The 13,302-nt window shown below is 44.5% G+C and overlaps 1 protein-coding gene across 1 annotated transcript in view; it reads right to left on the minus strand.

The window, feature by feature from the left end:
* Positions 1-1,972: 1,972 nt before the first annotated feature.
* Positions 1,973-13,302, minus strand: part of LOC103163658 (vomeronasal type-2 receptor 26) — a 32,887-nt gene continuing 21,557 nt past the window's right edge. The window contains exons 4-7 of the mRNA XM_027431175.1: positions 12,356-13,153; positions 8,573-8,782; positions 5,505-5,628; positions 1,973-2,949 (exon numbers count right to left, since the gene is read on the minus strand). Coding sequence (XP_027286976.1) covers positions 1,973-2,949; positions 5,505-5,628; positions 8,573-8,782; positions 12,356-13,153 — 2,109 coding nt within the window. The remainder of the gene's footprint in view (positions 2,950-5,504; positions 5,629-8,572; positions 8,783-12,355; positions 13,154-13,302) is intronic.

A 13,302-nucleotide genomic window follows, 5' to 3' on the forward strand; every position in this document is an offset into this window, starting at 1 on the left:
TGGATTGTCAGTTCGTGTCATCCTTGTAGGTCTCTGGAAATCTCCTTAGTGCCAGATCTCTCCTCAGGCCTATAATGGCTCCCTCTGATATGGTATCTCTCATCCTCCTCTCCTCTATTCGTCCCCCAGCTCAACATTGCTGCTGCTCCATTTCCCCCTCTCCCCTCCTCTTCTCCTCTCATTCTGGCAGCTCCCTCTCCTCTACCCTCATGCTCCCAACTAGCTCAGGAGTTTCTGCCCCTTCCCATTCTCAAGGGTCCATGCATTTCTCCCTTAGAGTCCTTCTTGTTTCCTAGTTTCTTTGGTGAAGAGAATTGTAGGCTGGTAATCCTTTGCTCTATGTCTAAAATTCATTTATGAGTGAGTACGTACCATGTTTGTCTTTTTGTGACTAAGTTACCTCACTCAGGATGCTTTCTTCTAGTTCCATACATTTGCCTGTGAATTTCAAGATTCCATTGCTTTTTCTGCTGAGAAGTACTCCATTGTATAAATGTACTACATTTTCTCTATCCATTCTTCAATTGAGGGACATCTAGGTTGCTTCCAGGTTCTGGATATTACAAACAATGCTGCTATGAACATGGTTGAACATGTGTCCTTGTCGTGTGAATGTACGTTCTTTGGTTATATGCCCAAGAGAGGAGTTGCTGGATCTTGAGATAGACTGATTCCCATTTTTTTGAGCAACCGCCATACTGATTTCCAGAGTGGTCTTACAAGTTTGCACTCCCACCAGCAATGGAGGAGTGTTCCCTTTTCTCCACATTCTCTCCAGCATAGATTGTCATTGGTGCTTTTGATTTTAGCCATTCTGGCCAGTGTAAGATGGTATCTCAGAGTTGTTTTGAGTTGCATTTCTCTGATGGCCAAGGATTTTTGAGCACTTTCTTAAGTGTCTTTCAGCCATTTCAGATTCCTCTGTTGAGAATTCTCTATTTAATTCTGAACCCCACTTTTAATTGGATTGTTTGGTGTTTTGGTGGCTAGCTTCTTGAGTTGATTGTATATTTTGGAGATCAGCCCTCTGTCAGATGCAGGGTTGGTGAAGATCTTTTCCCATTCTGTGGGGTGTTGATTTGTCTTACTGACTGTGTCCTTTGCTTTTCAGAAGCTTCTCAGTTTCAGGGTTAGATCAGAATCTTAAAATATATTATTTTCTTTCTCTACCTAGCTTAAGTCAGTGTAACATACTCAATGTTCACCCACATACTAAACAGTATTAGTTGTTTTGTATTTATTTTATTGCCAAATGATATCCTGGTGATGAGAAAGCAATACCAAATATTCATTCACTACAAACACTGAGGTCCTTGGAATTTTCCTACATAAATAATAGTTCTCAGGAGATCCATTTACAGCCTTGCACACGCGTCTTTATTTTGTGAGAAGATATATATCGATGAGAGTGACCCTCTAAACTACATGGTGAGTCTGTGAAGGAACCGTTAGTAACAGGTTCTGTCTCCAGTACTGGTGTTCTCAAAATAAAAAATCAATGATCACCCTGTCAATTCTTCACACCCTATAAAACCGTGATATCATCATCATCATCATCATCATCATCATCACCTCGTCAACTTTTTCACACTATGGCATTTATATTTTGTGTGTTTACATATGGGGGAGTGTGGGCTTCATTTAACCAACAAAGCTCACAAAATATCAGTCCGATCCTTCCAACACTTTGGTCCTCAGAATAAAACTCAACTTGCCAAGCTCTGTGGTGAGTGTTTCTACACATTGAGGCATCTTGGTAGATTGCCTTTTCAAACTTACTTAACTGTGATGAACTTTATCAATACAGAGAAAAAGCAAATAACCATCTATGTGTGCACTATCAACTGAGAAGCATGAGTGTATTGTTCAAAGTATCTCACTTTTATCTTCATCTGTCTTTTAAATGGCATCAATGCACACTGAAACAGTGAGGCATAAACACATGGTTGGTCCTGGTGACTCCCTCCTAGGATTATATGACAAACTTGTGTGGTGTGGACCTGGGAAGACACCTTCTATGCAGCGTCTCACTCTGCCTATCCGGCTGTGCCTGGTGGCCTTGCCTTAGCCAGGCAGGGGTGTTCCTCTCTGGTTTCAGCAAGATGATGTAGCACTTTGGGATGAAGATGCCACCCAGAAGCCCAGCAGTGGAGGCCAGGATGGAGAAGATCTCCACAGCCACAGTGGACTTACCTCGGGCACTGTGGTACAGGGGCAGGAAGGCTGTCCAGACACTGCAGAAGAGCAGCATGCTGAAGGTCAGGAACTTAGTCTCATTGAAGACATCTGGTAGACCCCTGGCCAGGAAAGCCACAGAGAAGGTGCCCCCTGCCAGGATCCCCAAGTAGCCCAGCACACAGAGGAAGAGGGTGCCAGAACCCTCCTGGCACTGGATGACGATGTGCTGGGGCTCCGAGACCATATCCCTGTCTGGAAAAGGGGGAGAAGTGGCCAACCAGACCCCACAAAGAACAAGCTGCATGAAGGAAGCAATGAGGACCACAGAGGTAGGAGCTCTGGGGCTCAGGCAAAGCCTGATCTTGCCCCCAGGTTGGGTGGCCCGGAAGGCCACGACCACTGTGAGAGTCTTGGCCAGAACAGAGGAGATGGCCACCGTGAACACCACAGCAAAGGTGGTCTGACGGAGGAGGCATGTGACCACACTGGGCCGGCCAAGGAATAGCAAGGCACACAGGGAACAGAGGGAAAGAGACATCAGGAGTAAGTAGCTGAGGGTTCTGTTGTTGGCCCTGACCACAGGGGTGTCTCTGTGCTTCACAAACACTCCCAGAACCAGGACAGCAAGACCAGACAGGAAGAGTGCCACCAAAGCCAGCATGAATCCCAGAGGTTCCTCAAAAGCCAGGAAGCTCTCTGTCCTGGGCAGGCAGTGGTCTCTGCTGTGGCTTGAGTACTGCTCCTTGGGGCACTGAAGACATCTCTTCATGTCTAAGGGAGACACACAGACACATTTCTGCAATAGTAGACCAACTACAGCAGCTCTGAAAGAAGGCATCCCAGGTACTAACTGCTCTTACAGCCTTTCTGACAGTTCATGGATTTATGAATTAAGTCTTGGTGACCAGGGCTGGAATGGGTGATCTTAGAAACACAACACAGGTACAAAGGAAAAACTGCACAGGCTACACTGTTTTATGTGAAGGTTTTTGTTTCTGTCTTCAAACAGGGTCTCATGCAACTGAGGCTGCGTAAACCATGAATTCCTCATCCTCCTTCCACAAACTCTAAGTTCTGTGATTATAGCTCTGCACCAGGATACCTAAATACGTGTTTCTGCGAGTGCAGGGCTTTTCTGTATACACATGAAAGGGGACGCACATGCTCGTGGACACAAAGATTATCATATCATATTATTTCTCAATCTTTTCCCTGACCTTATTTCTCTAATAAGCTTGTTTGATGTTATGGTGTGTGTAACACCACGTGGATCCCCGTCGCTGAACTTGTGCTATCAGGGTTCTCGGTGACTGCTTTAACTCTTGGTCCCGTTAACCAGAATCCATAGCTTATTCTTTTGTAATTACTTACTTTATTTTGCTTGCTGAGTGGTTTTTTTTTGGACATTTTTATGGAAATCCTGTGCAAGCCTGGTTCCTGTGATATCAGAAGATGTCATCATTTCCCCTGTCACTATAGTTACCCTGGGATGGGAGCTACCATGCGTGTGTTTGTAACTGTTCAGCAACATATCCAGCCCCCTTTCACCTTACTTATTGAGACAGGATCTCTCATTGAAACTGGAGATCACTGAATTGATTACACTAGCAGACCACAATCCCCACAGATCTTCCTGTCTCTGCCTCCTGAGTGCTGGGACTGAAGGAAAATGCCACTAGGCCCGGTCTCATTTGTGAGTTAGTAACAGTTCATTTCTTTCCAGTAGTATAAGACACTGGTCACATTAACAAAGATTTTAGAATGGCATGCCCCCTCAAAATACATGTGTGGAAGTCCTGTCCTAAGCACATTGAAATGGGATATATTTTCTCATGAGTAAACTTGAGATGATGTAACAACATCACCAGTGTAAACACCAATTCCAACAGGTGGCTACCCTAATTAAAAGAGGAAGTTGGAGCTGGGAGAACATGACTTTAATCTCAGCACTTGAGGGGTAAATGCAGATACACTTCCATTAGTTTTGTGGCAGACCAGTCAACATCAAGAATTACAAGCCAGCCAAGGCTCTATGGTGAGACTATGATGAGAGCAGATCCATAGAACGTAAGGTTAAGATATCTTTATTCAGATAAACACCACCCAAATGCAAGCCAGAGCGTGCCAGGGACCGCAAGGCAGGCAGAACAGAGAGAAGGGGGCTCCCATGTTCCTTGAAGCCCCTTAGAAACCCATCACTTGACATCCTGACCTCACCTTGACCATGCCCTGACAGGCGTGGTCAGGCACACCTGTAGCCAGCCCTTAGGAGGCATGGTTATGGTGTCTCCCTACATGAGACAGTGTCTCAAAACCAAACAACAAGCCCAAAAAAGATACAAGGTACACACACAAACAGAGACAGACACATGACAAACAGAGAGCATACAGTGAGTAGACTGTGCCAGGGCAAGAGGGAGAACTCACACAAAACCAACCCAGATGATAACTATCATTTTCATTTCCAGCTCTAGGAGTAATAATGGAATAAGTTGTGTAACTCAAACAGCTGTGAATGTGGTGGAGTGTCGCCATTCAACATCTTAGATGAACTCCAGAAATACATAGGAAGAAGATCTTCACAAAAGGACAAGCACCAAGAAATTCTCCTCATAGGAGGTTTTAAGTGCAAGTGAAATTCATCAGTGTCAGCAGCAGTCACAGATGTATTAAGGGACCACTAAAGCATATGGAAATAGCTTATGTCGGTTTCTTGACCAGGGGTCAAGGATTGCAGTGTTTGCCAGAGGAGAATTATTTATGCAGCACAGTTAGAGTTCATTCTTTTTCTGTGTCAATAAACCATCTACCGAAGAACTACTCTAAGACTAACATTCTGGGATGGTGCTCCACAGAAAAGCAAAGACTTGGCAGCATCAGTAGATGGGTGGGTGTGGCACTTTCACTGAGATTGACCCAATAGGATCTCTACTTGAATGTTTAGTTCCTAGTTAGTGAATTACTGGGAATGGATTGGGAGGTGTAGCATTGTTGGATGAGGAGTGTCAATGGGGTTGGCCTTTGAAAGTTCAAACTCCCACACAGGCCCACGCTCCATCTCTCTACCTGCCTGCTGCCTGTGGATCAGAATGTAAAATCGCTGGAACTTCTGTAGTGTCATGCCTGATGACAGGCTTCCTGCCATATTGGTCAGGGACTCACCCTCTGGAACTATAAGGAAGGCCCAGGTACATGCTTTTCTGTCAGAAGCTGCCTTGGTCATGGTGTCTCTTCACAGCAGGAGAACAGTAACTCAGACAATGGACAAATACAGGATGCTCACAGTGTCTTGTTGACACCTCAGATCCAGATCCACATGCCCTTACCTTTTTGGCCTGCAAAGTGTCCCTCGGGGCAACGACTGCAGTCAAAACAGCACTGGGGGGCTCCCACCCTAGGCACTTGGCTGGATCCCGGAAGGCAGCTTTCACTGCAGACAGAGCTGGGCACCTAGTAACAGTGAGCATAAGGTCACTAGTGACTCTCCAGGGAGAGGTCTGCTTGACCCTGAGAACCAAACAGGAGTTTCCTGACAGTCCACTAGACGAGAGAGGCCTTACAGAAACCATGTCTATCCCAGCAGATGGCAGAAAGGAGAGGGACCTTTGAGTGTAATAGGAGGGAGGGAGGGAACTACATCTGGCTCTCTTGACAAAGGGATTTAGAAACATAGAACAACAGTTTGATGAATTGTCTCTCCAGTCTCTCTGTGGCAGCGGCATCACCAATGGAAGGTATGGAGTCAGGAGAGAAGGCTCAGTTGTTCATAATCCCCGGCACTCATATAGCAGCTCACACTGTAACTCCTGTTCCAGGGGATCCAGTGCCCTCTGCTGGCCTGTACAGGCAGCAGGCATGCACATACTATAAAAGTATACATGCTGGGAAAATACCATGAATGCAAAATAAAACTTAAAAAAGAACTGAAAGTATCTGAAGGTATTACAAAAGTCCACAGCCTGGACATAATTTTCTGATGCCTTTAGATTTCTGCTTCTCTGAAGCTTCCGACTGCCTGGTGGCTACATAATGGACTCATGTCTACTCAGAAGACATGGCTGTTGCTATTCCTTTTCTCAGTCTCTCTCCATGAAGCTACTGAGGTTTACATTTTGATTCCAATAATAAAGTAGCATCCAGCTTCAGTAAGAGACAAATTGTATGTACTAACTCGCTTGACACAGACACCACACACACAAAAAAAAAAAAACCCACAACTTTCACAGCATACTCAGTCCTCTCATTTACCTTGGACCTACCAAGGATGACTCAGTTTCTCTTAGCATAGCTCTAACTCCAGGCAAGGATGATGATATTGCTACAAGCTTAGAGGACTGTGGAATAGAATGTATTGGTTTGAATGTAGCTGGCCTCCATAAGCTCATAGAGAGTGGCACTATTAGGAGATGTGGCTTTGTTGGAGTAGGTGTGGCCTGGTTGGTGGAAGTGTGTCACTGTGGAAATGGGTTTGGGGGTCTCATATATGCTCAAGACACGCCCAGTGGTCCAGTTGACTTCTTGTTACCTACAGGTCACGTTGTAGGAGTCTAAGCTCCTTCTCTAGCATGTATGCCACAATGTCCCACCAGGATGATAATGAACTAACTAAAAGTCTGAAAATGTAAGCCACCTAATGAACTGTTTTCCTTTATAAGAGTTGCCATGAGGGAAGGGCCTAGGCGTGGCCTGGGATGATGTGGTAGACTTTGGGGCGCCCCTTTTGAGGGCCTTACACTGCCTGGGGAGTGGAGGGGGGATGGGCAGGGGCAGCTGGGATGCTGGGGGGAGGGGAGGGAGAGGGAGGAGGGATTGACATGTGATGCAAGCCTGTTCCTAATTTGAACTAATAAAAGAATAAAATACAAAAAGAAAGAAGGGAATAAAATACAGAAAACAATGGAAACATCCCTTTAAAATTCTGAAAAGGAATTTTAATTAATTAATTTTAATTAATCAATTAATAAAGCTACACTCACTCAAAAAAAAAAAAGAAGAGTTGCCATGAAATTGAGAACATGGGAAGAGGGGGAGGGAGCTAGGAGAATGAGAAGGGAAGAAAAGGAAGGATGCAGAGGTCATGAGGGAGGAGAAAGGTTGAGTCAGGTGTAGATTAGAAGAAAGGACATATGATAGGTAGGGTTTTAGTTGGGGGTGGTAGGGGAGGAAGGGAGGGAGAAGGGAACTGGAATTGTCCTGTAATTCAATCTTGTTTTAATTCAAATATATAAAAAATAAAAAAAACAATTTAGAAAAAGAGTTGCCATGGCTATGGTGTCTCTTCACAGCAACAGAAACCCTAACTGAGACAACAACTCTCATAAAATCAATGCATTAATTCAACAATGGATGTATCATTTGATGAATTATGTATATACAGGAAACAGAACATGGACCTAGTTGGTGGGAGTGAGTTGCTGGGACTATACACTGGTAAGATAACTAGTCATTCAATCTCCCCACCTCCACACATCCTGTGTCCCATAAGCCCAGCAAACTCTTCCCCCATACATGCATATCATACTGCATCAAACACACACACACACACAATGGATGCATCTGACCATGGATTTCTCAGACCATTAGGCAATTAAAACTTTCCCTCACTTCAAACTGTTTCTCACGTTCTTGTTACGGGTGCTGAAACAAACTAACTTAGCAAATAAACTGGGTGTCTGTTGCATCCATTCCCCGCGTGGTCCCTGGAAATGTGTTTAACACAGTGTGTCATTATCTTCCTCTTTTCAAAGCAGGTCCTGAACTCAGATACTGAAAATACTCCCAAGGGAGCAACAGCTGCAGATTCTCATTGGATTTGGGAGTCTGGTATACTTTTTGCCCATTTTTGTATGTGGGAATGGTTTAAATACATGGCTGTGTATTTGCTTGGGGGCTCGTGTTGATGTATGGACAAGTGCTGTTGAGGCCCAAGGATAATGTTGAGAATCACGAACAATGGGCTGTTCACTGTGTTCACTGAGGCGGGGGATCAAAGTAAAGCTCAAAGTCACTGATAGGGTTAGTCTTACTAGCCAGCTTGCTATGGGCATCTCCTTGTCTCCACCTACCAAGGATGAAACCACAGGTGGGCCACACTGCCCCCTCAGGACTCAAGAGACCCAGAGTCTGCTCCTTGTATTTGCAGACCAAATACTTTAACCACTGTGCCATTTCCCCATACCCGGCTTCTATGTTTTCAATTTTGGGCTTGTGAATCAGTATCATTCAGAGAAAGAACTTTCATGAGGAAAACAGCATCGCCAGGTATAACTGACTGACCCAATCCAGAACTGCATCATCTTCATGCACGTATAGCAGTGAGGACTCCTAGAATTGGAATTTCCCTAAGACTTTATCACACTAGGAAAATAGTCATCTCCGCACTCAGGCAACTCACTTGAAGATCCTCCTTCAAATGGACCATCATTTTGTTCTCCGAAAAGACTTGAGGGTCTATCATTCCTACATGGGCCAAGTGAAATACACCCTCGGGGGTCTTCTGCCCTTGGAAAATGTCAAATATTGTCACCAAATCTCCATTAGCATCAAACATAATTTCACTTCCATCAGGAGTTTTGAAATGCACCTTCCTGAGGGCATGAAGAAGCTGAAGAAGGAAGGGAGACGTTATAGACCAACCAGGACCAGTCTGGAGTCTTGTCTAAAATATCACATGCCATTCACCTATGCAATGATAGAGTCACTTCAACCATGGATTGGCCCCGTTAGGCATGAGGGAGATCAAGCATCTGTGCTATTTTCAGGAACTCGGGAGCATATGTTATCTTTCAGAAAGTAATTATTCATAAAACTTAATCCATGTCATTTTAAACCTATTCTCTCTCTCTCTCTCTCTCTCTCTGTGTGTGTGTGTGTGTGTGTGTGTGTGTGTATGAGAGAGAGAGAGAGAGAGAGAGAGAGAGAGAGAGAGAGAGAGAGAGAGAGAGAGAACAGCTCATGCATGTTGTGGAATCCAGAGAACAACTCTCAGGAAATGTTCTCTCCTTCTGCTGTCAAGTGGTACTCAGGAATCCAACTTAGGCTTGGGGAAAAAATGTCTTTGCCCACTGAGACTTCTCAACAGCCTTAAATTAAACCCACAAATGTGACAATGTAGTGCCTGCTCCAGGGTCGCCTTGGGCCTTCCTCTACTGTCTTCAGCCTTCCCATCGCATTCAGTAGACTCCAAACCAGAGCAAGACCTCCATAGACTGGTCCCAGCCCACCTACACCACCCAATTACTCTATCCAGTCTCCCACAATTCATCAGTGCCACACATGTGGGTCTTCGATTTGTCTCCATTTTAGGGTCTTGACACACGCTGTCCCTGCCTTCTGCAATAATATCACTTCTTCCCATGATGAGATTTCTCATTCTCTTGCTTGGAACTCAAATTTCCTCCAGAAATAACTTCTCTGGCCTGTCCCTTCCGTTCACTTACTCCTCATCCCATCTACTTTATATCTTCATCATAGAGTACACACAGACATCTCGACACCCACGTATTTTTTTGTGACAGGATGTTGCTGTGTACACCAGGTTGGCCTCAACATCCAGTATGCTACATGACAGATATGGTCCACCAAGAGTGCTGTAAATTTTAACCTGTCACCATCAGTCAAAACGCCAACACCAATCACTGTCCATCAGCTTTACAACCATGTGTATCTTCACCAGGCACATAGTAGAAATTCAGGTCATCCTAACAATGGTAACGAAAACATACCCCCTCCTTGTCCACCACTCTCACGGTTGACTTCATCAGTGAGCACCATATCTTCCAGGGGTCCTCTTAAAAACCTGAACCTATGCTACTCCTGAGTTACTTAGAGAAGATAGAGAGATAGATACATAGATACATAGATAGATAAAGGCAGGGAGCAAAATGACCAACATGTATTCTGCACATGCATTTAATTATCGATACTATTTTTAAAATATAAAAATCGGTGAGGGCTTCAGAGATAGCTCTGTGATTAAAACACTTGCCATACAACCTTGATGATGAGAATTCGAACTTCTGAACCCACCTAAATGTCAGGGGGATGTAGCAGCCCATCTCTAATTCCAACACAAGGAGGTGGAGACAGTGTCAGCAGCTGAGCCAGAGACCCAGAAGCATGGAGAGAGAGAGAGAGAGAGAGAGAGAGAGAGAGAGAGAGAGAGAGAGAGAGAGAACAACTGAGTGAGACACCCTGTAGCTAGGAGACACAGTGTGAGCAAGAGGCTTTGAAGCATCACCCCTGATATCAATCCACACACCTATGAACACCTGATTTTGGACAAAGAAGCTAAAATTATACAATGGAACAAAGAAAGGATCTTCAACAAACAGTGCTGGCATAACTGGATGCTGACATGTAGAAGAATGGAAATAGATCCATATCTATCACCATGCACAAAACTCCAGTCCAAATAGATCAAAGACTTCAATATAAAAGCAAACACACCAATCTCATAGAAGAGAAAGTGGATAGTAGCTTTGAATGTGTTGGCATAGGGGACCACTTCCTAAATAAAACACCTGTAACACAGACTCTGAGAGCTACAATGAATAAATGGGATCTCCTGAAAATAAGAAGCTTCAGTAAAGCAAAGGATATGATCAACAAGACAAAATTATTCCCTACAGAATGGGAAAAGATCTTACCCATCCAACATCTAACAGAGGGCTGATCTCCAAAACATACAAAGAACTGAAAAAAAACTACATTAAAAAAACAAATAATACCATAAAAACTGGGATGCATATCTAAAAAGAGAACTCAAGTGGCCAAAAGACAATTAAGGAAAACCTGAACATCCTTAGTCACCAGAGAAATGCATATCAAAACAATTTTCTGAGACACCATCTTACACTGATCAGAATAACTAAAAACAAAGACCTGCTGAAAGCTTAAGCTGGAGAGGATGTGGAGAAAAGGGAACACTCCTCCATTGCTAGTGGGAGTGCAAACTTGTACAACCACTTTGGAAACCTGTATAGAAGTTTCTAAGAAAATTAGGAATCAATCTACCTCAAGACCAAGCAATACCATTCATGGCCATATTCCCTAGGATGTTGATTCATGCTACAAGAGCATTTGCTCAACAATGTTCAAGACTGCATTATTCATAATAGCCAGAACCTTGAAACAACCTACATACCCCTCAACCAAAGAATGGATAAAGGAAAACGTGGTACATTTGCACAATGGAGTACTACTCAGCTGAAAAAAATGCCATCTTGAAAACTGGAGGCAAATGGTTGCAACTGGAAAAAGCCATGCTGAGTGAGATAACCCAGACCCAGAAAGACAAATATAATATGTACTCACCCAGAAGTGGATATTAGACATAAACCAAAGGACAACCAGCCTAGAAGCCACAACTCCAGAGAACCTAGGTAACAAAGAGGACCCTAAGAGACATACATGGAACCACCTAGGAATGGGGAAAAAGACAAGATGCTCTGAGTAAATCAGGAATGGGGGGTCAAAAAGGGGAGGGCAGGAGGGTAGAGAGTGAGGAAAAATACATAACTCAATAAAAATACTAAGAGAAGGAGGAGGAGGAGGAGGAGGAGGAGGAGGAGGAGGAGGAGGAGGAAAACCAGCTGGAGAGTGGCGATGCCGAGAACAAGCTGGCTACCAAAACTAGACATGTCAACAGTTTCTGGATTTTAGTAAGAGACCCTACCACAAATAATAACACAGATGGGTGATTGAAAGGTGACTCCTCATCACCCTCAGACCTTCCCACATGCATGTCTATATAAGTGTGAACCCCCACCTCATGTCCCTGCATGCACACACAAACTTGTGCCCAGACACGTGTACCCTGCACCAAAAGAAGGAAAAATTTAAAAATGGCATTTGATATCTGTTTGAAATCCTGATTTGCAGCACTAGTGTACTAAAACACATCAACTCTTTATCAAAGCTTAAATCTGGAATATTCATAGATGTCTTTACTGTCATCTGAAATAATAATTTTTACTAGGCATCCTCTATTTGTTAAGTAATCACACACATACCTTGGAATCCTTGTCCATTTTTCCTTCTAAGATGCCTCTCAGTTACAAGTATGAGACATCCATGCTGAAGCATATAGTCAGCTTCACCTCTATAGTTTAGTAAGATGCAAAGTCCTCTTCCCCAAGCGTCCCTGAATCACACACTACAAACATGCCTCTCTCACCTGCCAGGGATGGAAGTGCTGAGAGTCAGTACCTTTCCCATCCTGGTGCCCACGGTCTATCACGTCTTGCAGGGCATGGGCAATGCTGTAGACAGCTGTGTAAGCAGCATCCATCTTACTCACTTCCTGGAAAGGGTACCGCTTGTTTTTCAGACTCTCATTGCCTGAGCACATCTGGACACCCTCTCTCACTGTGCCGCTCTGGTGGGGCCATGTACAATCAAAGGTGGACTCCCAGAACTTCTTTATGAACGTGTCCTCTGGGGTCTGGCTGGGGCGCAGGTCAGCAAGGAACTCAGGGAAGCCAATTGCCCTGCTGCTGTGATACAGAAGGCCAAATGTGCCATGCAGTACCTGGGAAATGCCTGGAATGCTCAGGGCGAGCGCCATGTGCAGAGTTCCCTTGCTGACCCAGACCTGGCCCGACACAGTGGTGCCCAGTAAGCCATACAGGATTATTTGGAAATTGGCATTGCTTAGGAAAACCAGAACAGCCCTGGCTGTGCATTTCTGCATCTTCTGGACAATTTCTTCAATCTTCCCCGAGGACTCATGGGAAGGGACATGGAGAGTGTCCTCAATACACACGTGAGCTGACCTTAGCTCCTGATTGGCCAGAGAGCTGGCCTGCTGTCCAAAGTCATCATCATGGGCCAGAATGATCACCCAGGACCACCGAAAATGAATTATCAGCTGGGTCACTGCAAAAGATGATCTGAGGTCACTGGTCAGGGTCCGCAGGAAAGATGGGAACTGGATCTTGTCACTGAGACTGGGTAGTGAGGATGAGTAACTGACCTGTCAAGGAAGAGCCAGGAAATAAGAGAGTGCATGAAATCAGGACTTAGGAGTGGGCTGAAGGTCTGGAATAAATGTGGTAAAGAGGGGAGTGGAGACATGGCTCTGCAGTTAAAAGCCCTTGTTGGTCTTACGGAGGACCCAAGTTC

Source organism: Cricetulus griseus, chromosome 9 (assembly GCF_003668045.3).
Source record: "Cricetulus griseus strain 17A/GY chromosome 9, alternate assembly CriGri-PICRH-1.0, whole genome shotgun sequence".
Lineage (NCBI taxonomy): Eukaryota > Metazoa > Chordata > Mammalia > Rodentia > Cricetidae > Cricetulus > Cricetulus griseus.